Genomic DNA, 16,095 nt, shown 5'->3' with positions numbered 1-16,095 from the left:
TTAGGGTTAGAGGATTGGGGGGTTGGTCTTTAAGGGTTATGGTTGAGAGATGGAATATGGGCATTTGATCATTTGATCAACGGCCCTGATAAATTGGGGCTTTATGTGTTTAAAAAAATTAATTTGGGAAAATACGGGATCCGTTGGATTTGTGTGAGCCAATGACGAATATAATATTTGATAACATGTCGAAATTAAAAGAGAAAATTGGGATAATCGTTGGCCGTCGATGGTTTGAATCAACGATCCAAATCATGTGTGTTTGTTTTGTGAGTGTTGAAGACATGTGATGTGGCAAGCGTTGATTGGTGCAAGATAGAGTGACTTGGATCGCCATGGTGGAAAGAGATGGGTGTTTGGGTTGGGTGTATTTTCGAACTGGGCTTGTCAATTGAGCCAAGAATAATTTAAAAAATTGCCATTTTACCTTTGATTTGAGAATTGCAACTGTGGCCTTTTGGTCATTTAACCCCTTTTGAATTTAATTTAAATAAACTTAATAGTTTTCAATAAATGTGGTAAAATTTATAATTATTATATATAATACTAGTTACTTTAATTAATTAGCAATAAAAATATATTATTTTCCTAAATTGTAGCACTAATTTTCGAATTTCACATAATAATCTAATTAACTAGAAATTAAAGAGTAATTTTTCAAATCAATTATAGAACCCACGCAATGTATATATAAAAAATATTTTAATAATATTAAAAAATAGTAAATATATTTGTAATTACATAATGTTAACAATATGCAATTAATTCAAAACTACCACTTAAATTAATTTGTAAGAATAGGTATTTGTTACTAGAAAACACTAAAAATATTTATTGTAAATTATTAAGTATAAATAAATTAATTTAAAAAGGGAGGGTCAAAATTGGCCGTCAACTGGCGGAATTCCTGTTTTATGGCCCTAAAACGCCAAAAATGAGTAACGGTCATGACGAGGCGGTGACTATTGTTCCTTAGGTCATTTCTGATGGGCCGGCAAAACTTTAGGCGATGCGAGTCCGGTCACCTAGGCCCATGCAGGAGGCGTGGGCTATAACACACGAAAATCTAGAAATCAGGCAGAATTCTAATTTTATGGCCCTAAACCGCCAAAAAATGAGTAATGCTCATGGCGAGGCGGTGACTATTATTTCTTAGGTCATTTTTGATGGGCTGAAAAAAATTTAAGAGATCCGGGTCTGGTCGCCCGGGCCCATAATGGAGGCGTGTGTTATAGCACACGAAAGTATGAGAATCGAACAGAATTCCAGTTTTATGACCTTAAAACGCAAAAAAATGAGTAACGGTCATGGCGAGGCGGTGAGTACTGTTCCTTAGGTTGTTTTTTTATAGGCCGACAATATTTTAGACTATTCGGGTCTGGTCGCCTAGGCTCATGCAGGAGGCGTGAGCTATAGCACACGAATAACTAGAAATCTAGGGAATCGAGCGGGGTGACTAGAAATCTGGGGGAATAACTAGAAATCTGGGGGAATTCTAATTTTGTGGCTCTAAAATGCCAAAAAACGAGTAACGGTCATGGCGAAGCAGTGACTATTATTCCTTAAATCATTTTTGATGGGCTGATAAAATTTTAGGTGACCCGGGCCCATGCAGGAGGCGTGGGCTATAGCACACAAAAATCTGAGAATCGGGCAGAATTCCAATTTTATGACCCTAAAACACTAAAAAACGAGGAACGATCATGGAGAAGTGATGAGTATTGTACTTTAGGCCATCATTTATGGGCCATCAAAATTTTTGGCGATTCGGGTCCGGCCACCCGGATTCATGCAGATGGCATAGTACACGAAAATCTGGGAATTAGGTGAAATTTCAATTTTTCGACCCTAAAACGCCGAAAAACGAGTAACGATCACGGCAAAGTGATGAATATTGTTCCTTAGGTCATTTTTTATGGGATGGTAAAATTTTAGATTCAGGTCGGTTGCCCGAATGCATGCAGATGGATGGGCTATAGCACACGAAAATTTGAGAATCGGGCAAAATACCAGTTGTATGGCCCTAAAACGCCAAAAAACGAGTAACAATCTTGGAGAGACGAAGACTAATGAAAAATAGTCATCACTACACCATAACCATTCCTCGTTTTTTGGCGTTTTAGGGCCAAAAAACAGGAATTCAGGACAATTCTGAGATTTTCGAGTGCTATAGTCCACGCCATCTGTATGAATTCGGACGGCCATTTCTGAATCTCCTAAAATTTTGCGGGAGCATCAAAAATAACATATTGAACAATAGTCATTGATTTTCCATGACTGTTCCTCGTTTTTGGCATTTTAGGACTATAAAACAAGAATCAAGGACGATGTCTGCGCTATCTGCATGAATTCCGGCGACCGGCTCTGAATCTCCTAAAATTTTGCGAGCCCATAACAAATGACCTAATGAACAATAGTCATCACTTCTCCATAATCGTTCCATACTTTTTGGCATTTTAGGGCCATAAAACATGAATTCAGGTCGATTCCCAGATTTTTGTGTGCCATAGTCCACTCCATCTACATGAATTCGGGCGACCAGCCCCGAATGTCCTAAAATTCTATGGGCCTATCAAGAATGATCTAATGAATAATAGTTATCACTTCGTCATGACCATCCCCTATGTTTTGGCGTTTTAGGGCCATAAAACATGAATTCAAGACTATACCCAGATTTTCATGTGCTATAGTCCATGTCAACTGCATGAATTCGGGAGACCGACCCTGAATCTCCTAAAATTTTACGGGCCCATAAATAACGACCTAATGAACAATATTCATCGCTTTGCCATGATCGTTCTTCCTTTTTGGCATTTTAGGGCCATAAAACAGGAATTTAAAATGATTCCCTGATTTTCGTGTACTATAATCCATGCCACCTACATGAATTCGGGCGACCGGTTTCAAGTCTCCTGAAATTTTGCGAGCCCATCAAAATCGACCTAATGAACAATAGTCATCGCTTCGTCATGACCGTTCCTTGTTTTTTGACGTCTTAGAGCCATAAAACATGAATTCAGGATGATTCCTAAATTTTCGTGTGCTATAGTCCATGCCATCTGCATGAATTCGGGCGACCGGTCCCAAGTCTCCTGAATTTTTGTGAGTCCATCAAAATCAACCTAATGAACAATATTCTTCGCTTCGCCATAACCGTTCCTTGTTTTTGACGTCATAGGGCCATAAAACAAGAGATCAGGACGATTCCTAGATTTTGGTGTGCTATAATCTACGCCATCTACATGAATTCGGGCGACCGACCCTGAATCTGTAAAATTTTTGCAGGCCCATAAAATACCATCTAATGAACAATAGTCATCGCTTCGCCATGACCATTCCTCGATTTTTAGTGATTTAGGGCCATAAAACAAGAATTCAGGACGATTTCCAGATTTTTGTGTGCTATATTCCACGCCATCTACATGAATTCGGGCGACCAGGCCCGAATCTCCTAAAATTTTACGGGCCCTAAAAAGGCCTAATGATAATAGTCATCGCTTTGCCAAGACCATTCCTCATTTTTTGGTATTTTAGGGCCATAAAATAGGAATTCATGACGATTCCCAGATTTTCGTGTGATATATTCCATGCTATATGCATGAATGCGGGCGACCAGCTGCGAATGTCCTAAAATTTTGCGGGCCCATAAAAAATGACCTTATGAACAATAGTCATCGGTTCCTATGATTGTTCCCCTTTTTAGGCGTTTTAGGGCCATAAAACAGGAATTTAGGACGAACCCCAGATTTTCGTCTGTTATAGTCCATGCCATCTGCATGAATTTTGGTGAACGACTCCGAATCTCCTAAAATTTTGCAGGCCTGTAAAAAATAACCTAATGAACGATAGTCATCGCTTCGCCTTGATCGTTCCCTATTTTTTTGTATTTTAGGGCCATATGATAGGAATTCAAGACGATTCCAAGATTTTCGTGTGCTATGTCTACGACATCTACATGAATTCGGGCAATCAGTCCCGAATCTCCTAAAATTTTGTGGGCCCATCAATAACGACCTAATGAACAATAGTCATCGCTTAACCATGATCTTTCCTCATTTTTTTGGCATTTTAGGGCCATAAAACTGGAATTCAAGACGATTCCCAAATGTCATGTGCTATATAGTCCACGCTATCTGCATGAATTCAGGTGACATGCTCCGAATCTCCTAAATTTTGCGGGGCCCGAAAAAATGACCTAATGAACAATATTCATCGCTTTGCCATCACCATTCCTCATGTTTTGGTGTTTTAGGATAATAAAACAGGAATTTTGGACGATTCCCAGATTTTCGTGTGCTATAGTCCACGCCATCTGCATGAATTCGGACGACAGGCTCCGAATTTCCTAAAATTTTGCGCCCCATAAAAAACAACCTAATGAACAATAGTCATTGCTTCGCCATGATCGTTCCTCGTTTTTTGATGTTTTAGGGCCATAAAGCAGAAATTCAGGATGATTGTTAGATTTTCGTGTGTTATAGTCCATGCCATCTGCATGAATTCGGGTGGCCGGTCCCGAATCTCCTAAAATTTTGCGGGCCCATAAAAAGTGACCTAATGAACAATAGTCATTTTTTCGCTATGAGCGTTCGTTTTTTGGTGGTTTATGGCCATAAAACCGGAATTCATGACGATTCCCAAAGTATTATGTGTTATAGTCCATGTCATCGGCATGATTAGGGCGACCGACCTTGAATTTGCTAAAATTTTGCGGGCCCATAATAAACGACCTAACGAACAATAGTCATCGCTTCGCCATGACCGTTCCTCATTTTTTGGCGTTTTAGGGCCACAAAACAGGAATTCGAGACAATTTCCAAATTTTTGTGTGATATAGTCCTCGCCATCTGCATGAATTCGAACGACCGGCCCTGAATCTCCTAAAATTTTGTGGGCCCACAAAAATGACCTAATAAATAATAGTCATCGCTTCGCCATGATTGTCACTCATTTTTTGGCATTTTAGGGCCATAAAACAGGAATTCAGGACGATTTCCAGATCATCGTGTGCTATAGGTCATGCCATTTGCATGAATTCGGGCGACCGACCCCGAATCTCCTAAAATTTTGCGGGCGCATCGAAAACGACCTAATGAACAATAGTCATCGCTTCGCCATGATCGTTCCTCATTTTTTTAACGTTTTAGGGTGTATGTATATGTATATATATATATATATATAAAATTAGTGTAAAATATGTTTATAATCATATATAATTAGTGTATAATATATGTATACAATTAAAAAATAGATTGTAAAATCGATCGGCTATTTGTTTAATGATCCCAAAATCTAAATTCAACCCCATCAATTTGAGTCAACCTGTTATTTAATCTATAAGTCCAAGAATATAATATTGTACACATGGTTGCAAATGTGCAGTGTTGTTTAATTTTTTATTATTACATCAATGTCAACTTATTCTTCCCCCACAATTTAAAGTAAGAATTCAAAACAAATGCAAACTCATCTTTCCATTTAATTATGGGGCTTTCGTTATGATGCAAACTCAAGATTTAGTAATTGACATCCACAAAAAGCATGCCCCTGAAGGCCTAAATCCTGCCCCCTTTTCCCATAACCTAATGTTTAAAATCTGAATTGATAGGTTTGCTCGGCTTCGAGTCTTGGGTATGTAATTATTTTTGTTAGGGAACGCTTTACTCCCTCAATATGAGACTTTCCGATGCAAATTCAAATTTATTCAGGCCCAATAGAGTTTCGAACACCGGGTGAAAAACACACACAAAAAAAGAAGAAGGGTAAAACAATGATTTTCAAATTATATATTTATTTATTTTGCATGAACCATGATTAACTGGTTGTACACAGAGAATTCCTTGCTTTTAATGTAAAAAGATAGAAGAGAAAATAATAACATAGAATAAAAAGAGTTAAAAGTCTTTTTTAACTCCGAGCAGATGCAATGTATTGGTGGCAAGTTTATTTGAATTCATTACTTTTGACACGTAGCGTAAATTTATGTGTAAAAATTCGTTAAAATTATAATAAATGATAAATATGAACGTATAACTTTAAAAATATAATGAGTTTAATATAAAAATCTTCGAGATTTGAACCAATAAAACTTAAATACGGAATCTGTCTCTGTTTGTACTTTCAATTGGATCATGACGGCTAGCGTAGAAGCAAAATTAAAGAAAAAGAAGATTTGTCACAATGCAGTTTCATAAGAATCAAAAACAGAAAAGACATCTATTTTTTGTACTTTTCTACTTGAGCTGGAGATTTGGAATTAAAAGATTTTTTATGCTTTTTTCTTTTTGTTTTGGTCAATAATTAAAGGGAATAAGATAGGAGTACTTCTCGACTTATGCCGAAAGGTGGATTATGATTATTACACATCAGGTTGACATGGGAAATAGAAATTTATTTATTTATATTTTAAGATTAGGGTTTATGGGTACGGAAGTCTTGTGGAATATAAAAGTTTGATATCAAATTGCAACTATTTTGGAAGGTGGACTTCATTTAATTATAGGGGCAAAGCTAGGGTATTAGCTACGGGTTTAGAAGAAAACTCATTAATTTTTGCTTAGATCTTGTATTGAATTAGAACATTCATCAATTATATATAAATATTTTATTCTGAATCCAGTAACTAAGACAAGTTATGTGTTCGATAGCAAATTCAGTACTCACAAATTTCGAATCCTGAATCTGCCTGTGCCTGTGTCAGATTACATAGCTTTCTCATATATATTGCCAATATTCCCTTACCAAATGCATATCCTACACTAGCTTGGTTCTTTTTGAGATATCACCCTAATTTTTGCTAACAATGCACTTGACTCTTGCAAAGTTGTTGTAGCAAATAGTGGAAACATGTCATCAGTGGCAAAACCATAGTGGAAGTTTATATGTAGGAAGTTTGTCATCAACTTTTCTTGCGCAATGTATTAGGATATATTTGTCCTTAGCTTGTTCGAAGCTCTGCTGGAAGGCATTCGGCTAATTTGAGGCATTCAAATAATACCAAGTTTAACCATTAATCTTGCAGCGAAATCTCTGTTACACACTTCTCTTTTACGGAAAACCTTTTACACACTCAACCTTTTAAAAGTGTGTCTAAGACACACTACTTTTGACCAGATAACACTTGCGTGTTTACACATAAATCCCGTAAAAAATCCCTTTTTTTGTTTTCTCTCCTCACAGGAACCTCTCCCCCTCCCTCTGGTCTTCTTCCTCAGACCACCCTCCCCCTCATCTTCTTACCCAAATAGAATTTTTGAAAGAACATAAAATTTTAGATCTAAAATTGAGCGGTTTTTATTGGTTTATTATCCAAATTTTGTGAAAACCATTTATTTGTGATAGATTTAAAAGTTTTAACATTAGTATTGAAGGTTTGGTGAAAAAATCTAGAATCCACCATTGTTGGGGATCGAAAAAAGCTTGAAAATTCAATTGAGTCTTGTTGATTATTGGGTTGTTGAATTCAATTTGTTGCTCGATTATTTTCGATTAGTTGTTTAAATAATGTGGTTGAATTTTGGTGTTGTTAAAAACTTTCTCACAAACAACTATGGTAGAAGCAACTGTTAGTCCCGCTAATATTGCTGTATTTGTAAATAATAATTCTGCAAAATATAAGTTATCGTAATGAAACAGTAATTAATTCGAGCCCACTGAATTTACAGTGTTTTCTTAAGGAATTTAATCCCCTCCTAGTACCCAAGGTAATGGATTATTTCCTCCCAGGATAGAACGAATCACACACTGGTGTAGCGGTACTTCAAACCCCAGTGTTTCAGCGAACACAAAGTTCGGTAGCAAATCACACTTACAGTTGCTTTGTTTGAAGTTAAAACAATGCAGAACAAAGGAGTAGAAACTCAAAAAATCGTATAGAAATACTGAAAGGAAGGAGTGCAATGTATAGCCAAAGTTGAGCGTTTTCAGTTTGGTGTATTTCGTTTTTCGTTCGTGTCTTTCTTCAACAGCTGCTGCACATATATATAGCAGCCAGCTTTAAAGATGAACGACCCTCCATCCTCCATGGTGGAGCATGCACTAGTTTGTTTGTGGAGCAAGCACTTGGCCAAGGTGGGAAGAGCATTAGGCGGCTGCTATTGCAGCTGGTGGTCAATACACGGATTAAAAAATATCCGTTATAAATGTGGATAATCTTACGTTAATATTTACTATTAACAAATAAATTTGGTCCAAAAAATTAATCAATCAATCGTTTGACCGAATCCGAAGCCGAAGCCGAAGCCGTAGCCGTAGCCGAGCGAAGCGAGCGACGACGACGACGGCGCGAGGCTTGCTTTCTTCTTAACTCTTTAAGAGTTACAAGAAGAATTATATATATACCCACCAAAAATCTTTTCCTCTTCCAATATGGGACAATGTCTCATTGTCAAGAGGGGGAAACTTAAAATTTTACTCAAAAATTTTATTTTTCCTCCATTTCCCATTCACCCTCATTTTAAGACTATTTCATCTTAAAAACAAAACCTCAACAGCAACAATGGTGCTTAAGATAGAAAATGGGAAGATGAGTTTTAATTGTAATTTCTAATTTTTTTTTCTTTTTAAAGTCAATGACACGTGTCACGACCCTATTAGGGCGTGACTTTCACGTTATCTGAAAAATTGGTCAAGCACAAAAGTAGTGTGTCTTAGACACACTTTTGAAAGGTTGAGTGTGTAAAAGATTTTCCGTGAACATGAGGTGTGTGACAGAGATTTCGCTGGAAAGTCAATGATAAATTATGTATTTTGCCTTAAAAGAACTAAGCAACGAGAATTTTTTCACGAACTTGAGTGATCATATAAGAAATTAACTATTTAATTGAATGATAGTGAGAGTTTCGCTCACATGCATATCTTTTTACTTTCTCTCGCATTAAAGAAAATAATTTTTTATATTAAGTGAATCTTAATAAATCATGTCACTAAGGATAAAACAAAAACACTAAAATTAAATAGTTTCCAAAAAGTGAAAGGTGCTGTCATTTTTTCGGGACATGCATAAAAAAGAGTATATCACATCAAATAGAAAGTGACATTGCAAATTGGGAAAGATTTTATATTTTACTTGAGAATTCAGCTCATTGGTACCGGCCAAATTCACCTTAATTGTGTTAGAGTCTCACATTAGTTAAGGAAATGGCCTAGTTTTGCCTCCACCAAATTTGTCAAATATACCTTTGTACTTTTTAAAATTGTTTAAATATATCATTTGTTATACTACGAGTCCAAATATATTTCTGCCGTTATACTTTAGGTTCAAATATATCCCTCATTTAAACGGAGGGACACGTGTCATCGTCTTGTTGGCCAATTTTAAATATCTCATAATTAATTAAAAAATCTCATTACCCATACCCGAAAAGTAATTTTTAAAGTATTTTTTTTGTAAAAACAAGAAAAAATTGAATTTTGTTTTACTAAAAACTGAAGAAAAAAAAAACGAAAATATATTTTTTTCGAGTTTTTACAAAAACCTGCTTTAAAAAAATTGAAAAATATTTTCTAAAATAATATTTTTGTAAAAACTAAAAAATAATTTTCTAAAGCAATATTTTTGTAAAAACTGAAAAAACTGAATTGTTTTTTTTTACTAAAAACAGAAAAAATCGAAAATATTTTTTTTTTCAATTTTTAGAAATTAATTGCTTTAAAAAAACTGAAAAATATTTTTTTTTTGTATAAACTGGGAAAAATATTTTCGTTTTTTCAGTTTTTAGTAAAAAAAAAATTTAATTTTTTCCAATTTTTACAAAAATATTGCTTTAGAAAATTACTTTTCAGTTTTATTTTTCCAGTTTTTGCAAAAACATTGCTTTAGAAAATATTTTTCAATTTTTCTTAAAGCAGTTTTTTTGTAAAAACTGAAGAAAAAAATATTTTCGTTTTTTTTTTCAGTTTTTAGTTTTAAAAAAATCAGTTTTTTCCAGTTTTTACAAAAAAAATTATTTTAGAAAATTGCTTTTGGGGTATGGGTAATGAGTCTTTTTAGTTAATTAGGAGATATTTAGAATTGGCCAACAGGACGATGATACGTGTCTCTCCGTTTAAATGAGGGGTATATTTGAACCCAAAATATAACGGCAAAGATATATTTGGACTCATAGTATAACAAATGGTATGTTTAAATAATTTTTAAAAGTACAAGGGTATATTTGGCATTTTTTCTTTGCCTTATATTGTCTTGACTTGGACCCAAAATCCAATATCGGGTCTCCATGCTATGTTGTTCGCGCTCCAATATTCATTGGTATTGGCGTAAAGGGAGGGTATTAGAACCCAACATTAGTTAAGGGGGCGTGCGAGCTTTAGAGTTTTGCATCAATTTGGAAGTAAATTATTTTCTCCTTATATGAGCTTGTGTAAAAGGTGACCTTATTTTTAGGCTTTTTATTTGTGAGCCTTGTTGTCATATTTGGAGCCTTTTATTTAAGGCCTTGTATTTTGAGAGGATGTAACCAATTGTTGGCCAAGCATTTCTTTCTTTTCTTCCTATATAATAAGGACTCTCTACTCATTTGGAAATACACCAACAAAACTTGAGTCTTCATTTCTTGTTTCTTCCTTTCTTCCTTTATTAAGAGTGTTTTGTATGAGAGTTAGTATTGAGAAGCACTTGTGTGAACCCTTTCTTTGGAGTGATCTTGTGAGGTTATTCCCTTAGGGTATTTGGGATTAATTAGAGTATTTACTCTAATTTTGTACTCTCTTTTGTACTCTTATTGTTATAGTAAATTGTCCCTCTCCGCTTGTGGACGTAGGTCACTTGGACCGAACCACGTTAAATTTGTGTCTTATTTATCTACTTTAATTGTCGTTGTTATCAACTTCCATTGTCTTTGTTATTGCCATTATACCGTTGTTTGGCTATATTCCGCACTACCCGGGTTCCCGATCCTAACAACTTGAATAAATTCTCACGGCATAACGTGCTAACTTGTGGATTGAATTAGTTTCAAGGTTTATTTTCTTTCAAAATTATGACATTTTTTAAGAAATTCTTTTTGTAGCCAAAGAGGGGTTTATGCCCCCTCCCCCCCCCCCCCCAAAAAAAAACCCCCAAGAAGAAAATGTGGCAATCGAACCCACTGAGAAATTTAAAAGGTGGAAAAGCACTTAGCTTTGAGAAAAGTTCTGCCGCCAGCTATTGAGTAGCTCAAATGTTCCAAGACACATATATGCAAATGGAAAGTAGAAAGAAAAAAGTTTTTGCCAAATTCATCAACACATTTTCCAGAAGTAGTCAAAATTTATGCTGATTTTATTGGTCAGAAATCTGGGAGAAGTTAAGTAAAATGTGATGTGTAATGCACTTCTTCTTGTTATGCTTATTCAGCGTCTATTCATCTATCAGATCTTTTTGAGTAATTCATTACACGGTAATAGCTGGGATCTAGCTAATGGTTCAGATACATGGTTTTGGTAATTTAATTTTGCAAGGGTTAAACCAAACGAGATAAGTTAAACCAAACCAGATATGTTTATGTATAATTTTTTTATATCATATGAAAGAAGAGTAGTCTGGTGCACCAAGCATCTTGCATTCATGCAGGGTTCCGGAAAGGGCGGTAACCCAAGAGGTGTGATGTAGACAGTCTACCCTAATGCAAATATTAGTGACTACTTTCATGACTCAAATCCGTGACTTATAAGTCACACGGAGATAAACACCGTCTCAAATTTGCCGTAGAAGTTTTATTAAAGAGCTTCTAATGGTTAAACTATTCCATCCATTGTTTCATTATTAGTCGTTACATTTACCTTTTTCATTATAATGGTGTGAGTTTGTTAATTATTTTATGATATTTATAGTAGGTGTACATGCTTAGTGATATTATTTACAAAGGTTCTCTCATATAAATTGTAATTTTCTTGATTATATATAGTAGTGACACATCCTAATTTCCATAGATGTTTTATATATATATATATATATATATATATAACACGGAGGAGATCTGAGTCAGCTTACGGATGATCTTCGAGATGTTGCAAGTCCAGCAAATAGCGATAGCTCAGTTGCAGAGCCAAACTCAGGAACAAAGCAGGTCGGAGCCCAATCCGATTCGAGAAATCACCCACAGAACGGAACCAGCCATAGTGAAGTCAAATGAGCCAGAATCGGGGACTACTCCCGAAATTACTAAATTGCTCGAGGAACTCACAAAACGAGTCGAAGCCAACGATAAAAAAGTAGAAATATATAATTCCAGGGTCGATCAGATCCCGGGATCTCCACCAATGATAAAAGGGCTAGATTCGAAGAAATTCATTCAAAAGCCTTTTCCCTCGAGTGCAGCCCCAAAACCAATCCCCAAAAAATTTCGTATGCCCGAAATATCCAAATATAACGGAATGACCGACCCCAACGAGCACGTCACTTCTTACACGTATGCCATCAAGGGCAATGATTTGGAAGATGATGAGATCGAATCTGTATTATTGAAAAAATTCGGTGAAACCCTATCAAAGGGGGCAATGGTATGGTATCATAATTTACCATCTAACTCTATTGATTCTTTTGCTATGCTTACAGATTGCTTTGTAAAAGCACATGCCGGAGCCATAAAGGTCAAAACCAGAAAGTCGGACCTGTTCAAGGTAATACAAAAGGATAACGAGATGCTAAGGGAGTTTGTAGCTCATTTTCAAATAGAACGAATGGATCTGCCACCAGTCACAGACGATTGGGCTGTTCAAGCTTTCACTCAAGGTCTAAACATGCGGAGCTCGATGGCTTCATGGCGGCTGAAGCAAAATCTGATCGAGTACCCAACTATTACTTGGACCGATGTGCACAATCGATATCAATCTAAAATAAGAGTCGAAGATGACCAGTTGATTTCTAGGTCCGTTACGAAAAAGCAAAAGTCGACCAGAGATCGATACCAGCCATATAGCGGAAACGATACTACTGCTGAGTATCCGAGACCTCTTTAAAATCAACCTCGTATATTAGGGGGCTTTATCATTGAACGCATCTGTGACGATTATCAAGTTCGGTGCAAAGGAAGTTACTTCGTTATTTCATGACAAACAGTGTCTCAACAGGAAACGTTGTAAGAGCCAAATGACTTATACAAAGGTGTACATGCTTAATGATATTATTTACAAAGGTTCTCTCATATAAATTGTAATTTTCTTGATTATATATAGTAGTGACACATCCTAATTTCCATAGATGTTCCGATATATATATATATATATATATATATATATATATATATATATATATATATATAGTTTTCATCATATTCCAGAAGATACAAAAACAATTATAAGGAACTTGACAGCAGATGATGTCCTCAAACATCCTAGACAATTATCTAATTTATTTGGTGAATTTGGAGGGGGAGAAGTATGGTCTTTTCCACTATATGTGTATAAATTTTGTGAAAAACCTTTTTGGTTTTGTTACGCAATCAATAGGGTACATAATCAAAATAGTAAAGTGCCAACATGCTCTTCTCTACCTTTTTTTTAATGGTCACATTCTTGATTTTTCTATGAAAAAACTTCTTATAACTATCTTCTTATAGTTGCTACAATTTGGTAACATTAGGCAATGTTTTTGATCCAATAGTTAGGTGCAGGTTGGCATTGGGTTTCTTTTTCTCGATCTTTCATATGCCTAACCTATTTTCAGGGGCGGAGCTAGCTTGCAAGAAAAATACGGGTTCGACAGAATACAATAACTTTGGTCCAAAGTATTTCAAAACTTATATATTGTTGAGAAATTTACTGAATATATACACATACATAATAAAACTTTGTATACGGTCGAAATAGATTTCGGCCTTCCTACGTTCGATCGAGTTCGAGTGTTAAAAAGTCGGAATGAGATTTTTGGGAGTGAGCTCCGAAGTCGGTACTAACGGGCCTCGAGCCCGAAGGTCGCTCGAGGAGTCGACTCGATAACCCTATCGAGCTTGTAATCGAATCGATCCGTAAGGCACTGCTTCGAGGTCGGAAAGGCGCGACGCCCATCTCGAAGGTCGAACTCGAGCCAAGACCGAAGGGCCCGACCCAGTAACGAGTTCGAGCCAGTATCGAGCTCACAGACAAGAGCCGTTGCGACCGCACCAAGAGAAAGAATCTGGGCGGGAATCAAGGAAGAGACAAGTCATCATGGGCCTTCCACTATATGCTTTATTTTATTATTTTTTATGGGCCTTCCACTATATGCTTTATTTTATTATTTTTTGTAATGATCCTCTTCTATAAAAGAGGGAATCCTTGTAAGCTAAGGGTAGAGACAAAAAATCACTTCTCAGATTGAAAGATATCCCTTTGTGTTTGTTTTACTTTATCTCATTCATTCTTATTGCCCACTATTTGCATTTTCACAGTCAAGAATATACATATCTCTATTTCTCTACACGATTTATATCAAATTGTATCGCATATCCTTAGAACCATACACAAATCTAACGTTATTCGATTTTTCGGGTAAATAAACTTCAAAACTTAGAAACTTCAAATTCTAAATCTTTTTTGTTTTGTTTTATGTTTAATGGGTTTGGAAGGAGCAGCCATGAGGAAAAATTAGAAGAGCAAGAAGGTTTTGTTGGTGAAATTTGAACCATGAACGTCGAAGCGAAGCTATGATTTTAATTTTATGAGTCCTAAATTTTAGAACGACAACTTAAATTAGTGCAAATAATTCGATTCTAAATTTAATATTTATACATATTAATGAATTTCTTAACACGAATATACTATTTGAGCGAAAGTTAGCCGAACTATAGGCGGGCTCCTAACCCTGCCCCTGCATGGACGTATCACGTAGTGCACGGTACAATTACAATCAGTGAACTGCAACTACAATATCGTTGTCCTCGTGAAAGTGCAATTCCTACCATTCCTATATGTTATTCAATTGTATAAGTCAATTTAATTTAATAGTATAAAATTCTATATGATCATGGGAAAAAAGTGAAAAAAGAAAAGCTCGTGTAAGAAAAGCTGGCAAGTAAAAGGAAACTCGAAGACGCAAATGTTCTAAAACAACTGCTCCATCGTTATATTTGAAGTTTATCCAAAAAATTTATTAATTCCTATCCATTTATTTAATAAAAAAGAAAAAGAAAAAGAAAATCCAAAATCATCCCTTTTATTATCCACTCATCATATATAGTTGGTTTTGTCTATAAATACTCCAAACATCCTTTCCTTTCTTCTTCATTCCTTCAGTTTCTTTCTCCACATCACAAAAATTAAGGAAAAGAAAAACAAAAAGATGGAGTTTTTTAAGAAAAGCTCTTCTCTTTGGGATACTTTTGCAATTTCCTTAGTTAGTTTCATTGTAGTTTTTCCGAATATTAATGGAGTGTTTGGTTCCCACAAAGTTTATATAGACTTACAATCTTCAAGTGCTGTTAATGTCAAAAATGTCCACAGAACTGGTTTCCATTTTCAACCACCAAAGCATTGGATCAATGGTACGTTCATCTTCTTCCTCTCCCCTCCCAACTATCTTCTCTGTTGGTTTATTATCACAATTCGACTTAAACACCAGTTTGAGTCTAAGGTTTAGTAGTGAGCGTTCTAAAACTTTACCACCTATCCCATATTGATGTTTATTCTGCATTCTTTTCGAATATTGCTCTATTGTCACAATTCGACTTAAACATGACTTTGAGTCTAAGGTTTAATTAGCAGTGAGCGTTCTAAAACTTTATCACGTGTTCGTATTGATGTTTACTCTGCATTATTTTCGAATTTTGGTTTAAGTATATGGTTTAATAGTGAACGTTCTACAACTTTACCACATGTCCCATATTTATGTTTACTCTGCATTATTTTCGAATACTATATCTATGCGCTCTCTTATAATTTATTCTTCTGTTGTTTCATGCATTAATGATGCAATTTTATTAAAAGTATTGCATTATAGAGGAGATTAAACTTCAGAAAATCGTCTACTTTCTCTCTATCTCCACCCCTCTACCTCACATAAGATAGGGGTAGGGTTTGCAGTACACCCCACTTGTGGGATCACACAAAGTATGTTGTTGTTGTTGTATAAATGTTTGCCCAGGGGGAGCAAGGTTAAAAATTAAAGACCACCTATTTTTAACGTCAATGGATGTAATT

The 16,095-nt window shown here is 35.5% G+C and overlaps 1 protein-coding gene across 1 annotated transcript in view; it reads left to right on the top strand.

Annotated features, from left to right (window-relative positions):
- Nucleotides 1-15,183: 15,183 nt before the first annotated feature.
- The window catches only part of LOC107773859 (beta-fructofuranosidase, insoluble isoenzyme 1-like), a 29,514-nt gene continuing 28,602 nt past the window's right edge, over nucleotides 15,184-16,095 (top strand). The window contains exon 1 of the mRNA NM_001325170.1: nucleotides 15,184-15,440. Coding sequence (NP_001312099.1) covers nucleotides 15,239-15,440 — 202 coding nt within the window. The 5' untranslated portion in view covers nucleotides 15,184-15,238. The remainder of the gene's footprint in view (nucleotides 15,441-16,095) is intronic.

The sequence above is a fragment of the Nicotiana tabacum genome, chromosome 10, assembly GCF_000715075.1.
Source record: "Nicotiana tabacum cultivar K326 chromosome 10, ASM71507v2, whole genome shotgun sequence".
Classification (NCBI taxonomy): Eukaryota; Viridiplantae; Streptophyta; class Magnoliopsida; order Solanales; family Solanaceae; genus Nicotiana; species Nicotiana tabacum.
The sequence above is the reverse complement of the archived record's forward strand: the minus strand, read 5'-3'. Positions and strand labels throughout refer to the sequence as shown.